General features: G+C 46.4%; 1 protein-coding gene across 2 annotated transcripts in view; it reads right to left on the reverse strand.

Moving 5' to 3' along the window:
• AKAP12 (A-kinase anchoring protein 12) overlaps window positions 1–8,721 on the reverse strand; it is a 30,305-nt gene extending 21,584 nt beyond the window's left edge. The window contains exon 1 of one of the 2 annotated variants that reach the window (XM_088052700.1): window positions 8,584–8,721. In XM_088052700.1, coding sequence (XP_087908826.1) covers window positions 8,584–8,721 — 138 coding nt within the window. Of the gene's footprint in view, window positions 1–7,912; window positions 8,018–8,583 lie in introns of those variants that run through there. The other variant, XM_088052701.1, reaches the window with a different exon arrangement.
• Between the last annotated feature and the right edge of the window lie 693 nt (window positions 8,722–9,414).

Consider the following 9,414-nt stretch of genomic DNA (forward strand, 5'->3'; position numbering starts at 1 on the left):
AGAAGAAATATACTTTTACAAGCCTGTTTTTATTTTAGAAGTATGGAATGTGTTGTGGTCATTATACCATAATTACCCTTTAATTTATTGATTACCCTTTATTTAATGAACTAACTCTCCAACCGATTCTATTATCTTTCAACAGAATCCATTTCAACTAATTAACCATTATTCCTGAAGCAAAGATTTGAAGTTCCTCTGGTGGAACAGCAAACCTTAATTATGTATTGTCTTATGACTCTTCTGTACTCCCAAAATACTGCCATTGGAGCCCTGTTAATTAATCAAATGTATCACAGATACAATACACTTAAAGATGGGATCTAAGAACCACACACCTGAAGCACCAAACTGAGACCAGGAAGATGCCACATCCCTGACGATTCTCCCCCAAGCCCCTCCCCCCTAAACCTTCTGAATAAACCTTCTGAATGGGGGAATCTATTTACTTATTTTTGTTAGTAATTAGCCTGCTGCAATAGAATTTCAAATCAACAGACAAATTAACAGACAGAGCACCAGGAAAAGGGCTTTCCTCTTAATCATCAGACTCTTTTCACATGCTGGGTGAGATCTGGGAGAATCAGTACCCGTACCCCACTTCCACAGGCAATGAAGTATGTGCGTTCAGGTTCCAAATTTTCAGTTCAGAAGCCCTTAATTAAGCCAAATTGTTTCCACCCAGCGTTGTTGCACTCCTCAAAGCTGTCTTTCACAGCCACATAATCCACCTCATGAAAAAGGATCCCATTCTGCTCCACTGCCAATACCACAGATGGAATAATTTGGCTTCAGAGTTTTCACATGCTGAGACCAGATATTAAATAGAAGAAATACGGAATGGCTCAACACTCAGATTACATTCCCACTTCTCACATCATCCTTCCCATAAATCTAAAACACAGGAACTCAGGAGGGATAAAGACACCACACTACCGAACAAAGGCACATAAACCCTGGGAAGCTCCTCTGCAGTTGCACACAGCATTAGCTGAATGGCAGTAACCAATTAAAGACAAGCCTAAAAATCAAACAGAAAACAACAACCTAATTCTGAAAGGGCTTTAAGATTCTCCAGTACAAATTTAGTGCTAGTTAGAGAACCATTACTATTTTTTTAATAATCGTAAGTTTTACTGATTCATTCTTGAAAGACAACTTCTAGCCCTGCAAACACAAGAACAATCTTAACTTGACTGGCTCTCAGGGAACTTGGCTATCTGAAGAAAAAGCCATGGATAACTATTCCAGGATGACACTCTCAGAATTACCACCAACAATTCTTTCAAGTCACAAGAAAGACAAGAGCACTGAATATCTTAGCATTCCTCACATTATTCAAAGATTTCTTTGCCTTCCTTTCCAAACCTCCCTTGGGCAGCACACCATTTTATAGCTAGTCCCATGTACAGACACAGTCAACCATTTGCCTAATAAACACCAATGGACTCTGCAAAGAACCGGAATACAAAGGTACTCGGTACCTCAATGCAGTACAGCTTGTCTCCTTTTTAAATTGAGCACAGACTGTTAAAATAAAGTATTAACAATGGTAGTACTTACTATTACCCCAGCTCTGAATTTATTCTATAGTTTTGGTGCATTCAGGAAAACAGTGACTTTATATAATCCTAAAGATTTTTGATTTCAGACCAAAATTCAGAAGTCACTGGGTTTAGCAGATAACCTTTTGGATGAGTTAAATCTGCAATACCTTCCAGTATGAAAAGTAGAATATAAAACATCACTAAATGTAAGATTTTAAGCAGTTTTTACAACCAGCCAGTATAATTATAATCCCTGTTCACTCAGCACATAAATTCAGTTTTGGAAGCAGTGTCCATCAGTCACAACAGAGTAAAAAATGTAAATATATGGAAAACTTCAGTATTTTCAAATCTGACCAGACCTGCAGTATAACCCTACCTTTTTACACCAGTCTCTTGGGAAAGAGTTTGATGTGATTCTTGGCCTTGGGAAGGCAAACTTAGATTTTCAAATCAAGTGTTCTGCTTTAAATAATTGAATAATCAAAACTTATAAAACAATAGTATTTTTTCCAAATTAAAACATGTGCAAAGGAGAAGAAACCTTTGGGGAGTTTGTAAAGTGAAAGGAGACATAACACTATCATTAGTTTAAAAAAAAGGAGAAAAATGTTTTGTGTTCTAAAAAAAGTTGCTCAGGCTCTTTATGAGGGTCATTGCAGTCTGTCCCACTGTATTAGTCCTCAAAAGAAACTAATTTCAGTTTTCCTTCACATTAACTGCTTCATTTCTCTTTAGGGATCTAAACTGCAGTTTAGCCCAATTATATCTAATTTGGTGAGGAGTGCTCTTAATTCCATTGAGAATAGTTGTAAAGCTTAGACAAATACAACATCAGAGTTTAGAGAGATGGGTGAAAACAAAATTTAAAAAGACAAAAATTAACAGTATTAGGAATCTCTCTGTACATCTTTATGCATTTATCTACAAGTAATGAGACACTACATTTGGCAGGTTTACCAACACTTATCAGTTTTTTGTGGAACACATTCATTACAGTCCTTTGATTATTAATTTATGAATGTGTTGTCTCATAAATAGGGGAGAAGCCAAGGAGAACTGGTTATCCAGTTCACTGATCTTTCAGCTTTTCTTCCCAAAACAAAGGGCCATTAGCAAAGCAACACTCCAGCTTCTGTCACGCCATTACTACACATCCTGCATGTATTTAATATTTGCCTCACATTCACCACAAAGATGGAAGCAAGGGCAGACACTTGACACTAAATCTAATGACACTAAAATCCACAGTGCTTGTTGCCCAAGTCACTCTAACCAAGAGCAGCTTCTGCTCCATCTTGCATATAGCAGTGGGCCCAACTGTTAGACTCCATTAAATGCATACAAAATTGAAAATGGATAAATTAACATGACAAATTGCATGAGATGTGGATGAACTGCAGGTCCCTGATCTCACTGTACATTAGTGGACGCTTCCTTCAGGCACTGTTCCTGAGGGGTTAGCAGCATCCAGCCTCTTCCCCCACCAGCAATCACCATCATTCCCAACATTCCTTGTACCAGACCCAAATCATTCCAGGGATTCCTCACACCAGGCCCAAACGTACCGGAGTTAATTTTGCCTCATTCTGTTAATCCTGCTGAACTGATTCTACTTTAGATTACTAAAATAGCCAGATCCAGCTGTCTGAACAACTGAGCAAACTAACATAATGGTCTCTAACATTTTTCCTGAAGTTTGATTTTGAAACTCTGGAAAAGACCTGTTGGTGTGTTCAGGGGGTCTGCTCTTAGCACATGCTGCTTAATTAAAAAGAACTTCAAACACCAACACATGGGAAAAGAAAAAAATTGGATCATTCCAACTCTTTGTTCACAGCAGTTTGTCTTGTTTTGCATGAGCTAAACATTAGAGAAGTTCGTGGGATACTGCAAGTTCCACGTGAAGAAAACACAAGGCCCTTCCTCTGCAAGAAACATAACAGCGCACTTAATTTCGTTACCTTATTTCTGTCTCCTGCAAAAAAGCCAAGAACTTTCTCCACACCTTTCACCTCCCCTCTTCTCTCCCAATTCTCAGCCTGACTTCACTGTGACACCTCCTTATGGATGACTACCCTCGAAATCCAAATGGATAAAACAGAACACCCAAAGCACCAAGAAGTTTCTACACCCAATTCATTTATACCATCTCTTTTTGCAACCTGTGAAAGAAGCGCTATCCCCAACCTGCTATTCTGAAGCCTGATCCAAGCTGAGCTCCTTCCCAGGGCTCAATACCTTTCAGCTCTTTCAGACACCACCTTATGGAAGCATTTCAGAGGTACAGCTCAGCCAGGCTCTAAGGACCAGTCAGAACAAGGGCTGAGCACAAAGCACGTTCCTCTCCTCTCAGCAACCACACCCAGGCTTGCATTTCCAACCTGGAGGACTTTCAAAGCCCCGACGCTCCTCTTTGCATCTCTTTAGCCTCTACCACATCAAACGCAAGCTAATTGCCTCGGCTTTCAAAGTGCCCGGCCACTCCCTCTACCACCTCCCTCTTATCTCCTATATGATTAGGGGGTTATTTCACGCTTTTGGTGCCGCTATGACACCAATTTCCACCGTGCATTTTTTCAGGAACACATTTTTATGCTTTCACCCCAGCCATTCCACAGGTATGGTCAGCCCTCCAAACCTTACCACTGAATTGTACCAGTCTCTTCCTCCCCAGGTGGAAGAGAAGTTATCTAATGGGAATCAGACCCTGCTGAACCAGGGGAACCCTGCAGCCTTAGACCAAGCGTCTCAAGCAAGGGCTCCCAGAGACAGTCTAGGGACCTTCCTGGAATAAGCTTAGTTTCACCATTGCTAACATAGTACTTTCAGGCTGACTCAATTCCCTCATCAGCACGCAGTTGTTTAAACAGCAGATGTAAGTCTGCCCCAGCTGTTATTTGTCAGGCACAATAAGACACCCTGACATCTCAGCTGGTAACCTCTTTAGGAGAGACAGTTCCAAATATTTACTGTCTAGCAAACACTTGCTCTCATTACAACACAGGTAGCATAATCAGGTTACTACTCAGAAATGGGAACCATCCCGAAAACACAGAATGACTTGCTGCTAAAGTGGGGCCCTTGCATGCCAGTGAGCCAGGAATCCACCACACCACATTTTCAAGTCATCAATCTCCATTAAAATATTAACTCTGACAAACCTAGATTTTGGTGCAAGAACAGCTTATTAGCATGCCCATATTTTTCCAAGTTCTCTCTCTGGAAGTTTCCTTACACTGTTTCATTCAGGTAGCTGTTCCAACAGAGCTCAATTCCTTCCACAGAGCCACAGAAAGAAACCTGTATTAAAGCTGGCACCTCGAACTTCTAAATAAAATAAAAGTGGCATGTGTGTGATTGTCACTGTTAGCTGCAATGATGGTAGGATGACACAGCTATCCTGCCACTGCCCACACAGCTTGAAGTCACCTTCCACCCCATAGGAGGGCACCACTGGCATTTTTTTCCGTATCTCCAATGCTTAGCATCAAAATTGGAAGCTGGTGAGAACCGTATCTCTACTACAAGCAGAGAGGGCGCTCACAAATTGGAGATGCCCAAACCAATCCAGTCACATGCTGCCACCAACAGAAGTGTCACACAGTTTCCTGTCCAACTCCGGACACAAAACCCTGTCTGCTTCCCTTTACCTACAGCTTTTGCTGCGTCCCAGAAGCCAACACATCTTGCTCAATCAGCAGAGAATGACCTTGCCAAAGAACTGGAACAGTTTTCCAGGGGCTTAGCTCCTTGAACGAGCTTGCACAGTGCCATGTACAATAAAGGAGAAGCTGCAAGTTCTCTGGGGAGGAGGCAGGAGCATATGAATCACCTCACCAGACATCTTGATGGGTTTTGTCAGTTCAGGACACCAAAGGTTTGTCTGGTCTTCTTCAAGACCAAGAAGATCTTGTTCCTACTTCTAGCACTATTGAAATCTGGTAAATCCTTCTCAGGCCAAGCTTCAGGCCTCCGTGATCCTCGGGACAGTCTGCCCATCAAGTTTCAATTAGTTTTTACCAGCTCATTGCTACCAATAGGAGAAGCTTTTTAATTTCCCCTCCTGCCCTGCTAGAAATGCTTGCCCTTATCCTGGCTCTTGATCTCACCTCCACAACATAGGAGTCAAATGAACTCACAGGCTGATCAGGAAAATGGTCCAGCAAGAAGAAATTTCAGTTTCCTGAAGGGTTAGTGATTTTAACCTGCTTACAGAAAGGGAAAGTTAGGACATAACTCAGCCAAGTGAGACTGCGTCATCTGAAGCAAAACAAGGAAGAAGAGGGGAGGAAGAAAAGGAGGGGGAAAAGAGCATTGCTGCTCAAACAGCAAGGAGGTAACTCCATCACAAAGATCAGCCTTCTGCAGAACCACACCCTGCCCCCTTGGTTTCAACGGGACCTCGGGTGTCAATTCACAGATCTGATTAATTCAGTTCAGGCAACTGAATGGATTAGTACCATCAGGATGTCTCACACTTCCCTGCAGAGGGGGCTTCCCACAGTAGGTGACTGTGCAGGATAAGGACGGAGCAGCTCCTCCACTGCCAGAGTTTAAGTCTACAGTACAGAAATCCACCGGTTTTGAATCCTAGTACTGTAGTAGGCTGGAAACTCTGGAGCTGCTCTATGTGTAATTCACCAGGAACTTTTGAGAAGATGGGGTCAACAGCTGAGGTACTCAACACACCAGCCCACATTTAACCCACCGTGTTCACAAGCCAGCGCCCAAAGACCCCTAAATATCCCTTGCTCTGTAGGCCAAGTGCTCTCCAGGGTCCCTGGGCTGTAGACGTGAGCAGCACCGAAACATACACCCTTCCCTTTCAGTAACCAGGACACCCAAAAACTGGTGTCTGGCCAAAGAGTCACATGTGAATAACAAAACAGCTCAATGACCATAAATTTGTTCCTTTCTAGAAGAAAAGGCGAAGATGTTTTAATCTTGTAAAAAATGCAATTACGTCATGAAAGAAATTTAATTAAATATTTCAAGGATTTCACATCAGAAAAGAAAGCACAGCTTCTCTGAGATTTTCTAGCCTGTATAAGACTAGTTGCTTAGGCACTTTATTCGCCATTGCCTTGCCAAGGCTCACTCAAGTTGGATTCCACTGAAGTCAGTTTCCAAAATTTTTCTTCAAAACGTGTTGTAATAAGCATTTTAATTTGGAAAACACAAGAAAGAAGACCACCCTCTAAAATATTCCCATTGTATCTTCCACAAACAAATGAGCTGACAGATTTCTCCAGGGGCATTGCAAGACCTGGTAATTTTCAAATTCAAAGAGCTTTTTCAATATTTCAATATTCAAAGGAATAATGATGAAAAACTGCATCACAAATCTGCATAAAGTTACTTTACTTTAGTAAGACAGACTACATGAGACACAAAAAAGTATGACTAAACTTCATTAAAAATTATTTTTCTCTTTATGCAATGTAATGGAAGGCAAAACCAGCTGTTTTAGGAGAACAGCAGTAATACAACTCCTTATAGCAGCAAAATGGTAATAGACCTTCCCCAATTTTAAACAGTTCTACTTGAATAATCAGGAAAAAATCTAGTAGAAAGCATTTTTCCTAAAGCTTAGAAGATATAAAACACAGTATCAATAATAATCTGTACTTGAGAACAGTATTAACGTGATTCTCTTTTTTTAGAGAGTCTTAGTTCCCATCACTGGATGAACACGGCTATGAATATTACGTCCCTTCTTCAAAGTCGCATTATCTTAAATTTTAAACAACCACAGTAACCAAATGCTTGCCCGATATATATTCCTTCTTTTCTAAACATCATCATCTGAATTCTAAAATTGCCCAACACAACTGCTAAATATTTTGTTAACCAACACCAATCCCCAACGCTTATTTGGTTAAAAAGAAAATAAAACAAATCTTAGTTAATTTAAAGTTCATTCGCAGTGTGGTTTTCAAATCTGTCAAAACACGCATAAGGAGGTCTAGTGGCAGCCAGGAACTATGGGAAATTCAACTTGAAAGTTAAATCTGAACCACAAGGTCAAAGAAACAAAGTCATAACTGGTTCTCAAGCTCTAGTACACCCACGCATCAGTCACAGAAACTTTGGAGTCTCCCTCTCTGAGCACCCAAACCCAAAGAGCCCAAAGAAGGGGATCTCGGCAGAACGTGGTATTACTTCTCCCCTCACGATCTCCCCAAAGCCACGCCATGTAAACACACAAATGCACATAACCTCCCTTTCAGTCCCAAAATCCCCTAAACGCGCCTATTCCAGAGGGATAAATGGGTTCATTCATAATCTATTTTTGAACACCAGACATGTTGTAAAAGAATTCCTTTCAATTCTTCAACGTCTTTATTTTAAATCACACATACCTAGAGCTCCTTCTCTCCCCACGGGCTGGGAGTTCGGGAGTCCCTCCCCCTCGCCCCCTATGCGGTACCACAGCGGGCCGCACCGAAGCTTCAACCTTCGCCGCCGGCACCGCCGCCCCTTCCCGTGGCGGCGGCGGCTCAGGTGAGCCCGAGCCCGGAGGTGCGGGCCGGGCCGGGCCGGGAAAGGAAGGGGGGCACAGCTCGGCCGGCGCCCAGCCAAAGGCACCGCCGAGCCGCCCGCCCGGCCGCGCCCCGACGCGCCTCCCACCTGCTCCCTCGGGAGGGGAGAGGATGGAGCGGGGGGGCTGCGGAGAGCCGCGGCGATCCGGCCGCAGGACCGCAGTCAGGAGGCTCCTTGGCGCAGGCCTCGCCGCGGGGGGGTGCGGCTCCTCTCGCCCCGGCCCCAGCCGCACACAAAAGCGGCGGCGCCCCCGCGGCCGCCCTCCCCCCCCGCCCCGCCGCTGCTGCCGCCGGCGGGAGTTTTATGACTGCGGCGCCGGCCGTGGCGCAGTCCCGGCCCCGCCGCGCCCCGGCTCCGCGCCCGGCCCGGAGGGTGCCCAGGGCTACGGCAGGTGGCCACAGCCGCGGCGGGAAAGTTTCCCCGGACCGGGGGTGCGGCGGGAGCCGCCGCCCCCGTTCCCCCCTCCGCCACACCGCCGCCCCTGCCTTACCTTGGCGGGCTCCGCCGGTGGCTGGGGCTCCGCCGCGTCTTCTGCCGGCAGCGGCTCCGGGGGGGTGCGGGGGGGCTCGGCGGCGGCCCCGTCCCCGTCCTGTGGGGCGGCCGGCTCGGTGGGGCTGCCGGCGCCCATGGCGCTGCCCCGCGGCCGTGCGGAGCCACGGGTGGGGGCTGGCGGTGGGCGGCGGCAGCGGCACAGCCGGGAATGAGGGAGCCCGGCTCTCCGCAAACTCCTTTAGGGCGCGACAGTGGGGAAATTAAAAAAAAAAAAAAAAAAGGTGGGGGGGGGGGGGGGGAAGGAAAAAAAAAAAAAGAGCTGCTAGGAAAAATCACCTCCTCCCCTGGTCCCCCCGCCTGCCTGCCTCTTGCTCCATCACATGAGCAGATCCCCGGACACGCCTTGCAGCATCAAACCGGGCTGATAAGGAGCGGCCAAGGGGGGCAGCGCCCTGCCCGCCGCCGCCGCCGCCTCTCCCCGCCCCTCCCGGGCACAGCCGGGGCGGGGGCGCCGCCCGGCCCCCGGCCCTCCGCGGCGCTGACTCAGCTCTTCGGGCCCCTCGCCGCCCTCCGGGGGCCGGGACGAGCGCCCGCCCGCCGGCACCCTCGGGGCTCCGGCCCAGGGGCTGCGCCCCTCGCCCCCCGCGGGGCTCCCGCCGCCGCCTGCCCCGGGAGATCGGCTCCGCGGCCACCAGCCTGCAGCGCCGGGCTCCGACCTCAGTCATGCTGGGCCTGCCTGAGAGAAGGACGTCCAGGTTTCAGCTGGTGCAGAAATATGAGGTCCCATGTCTTAAGGAACTTTAGAGAAACAAAAAAATCAAACCGTCTT

The sequence above is a fragment of the Pseudopodoces humilis genome, chromosome 3 (genome assembly GCF_049639895.1).
Source record: "Pseudopodoces humilis isolate 2021_Gansu_Grassland_sample_001 chromosome 3, ASM4963989v1, whole genome shotgun sequence".
NCBI lineage: Eukaryota > Metazoa > Chordata > Aves > Passeriformes > Paridae > Pseudopodoces > Pseudopodoces humilis.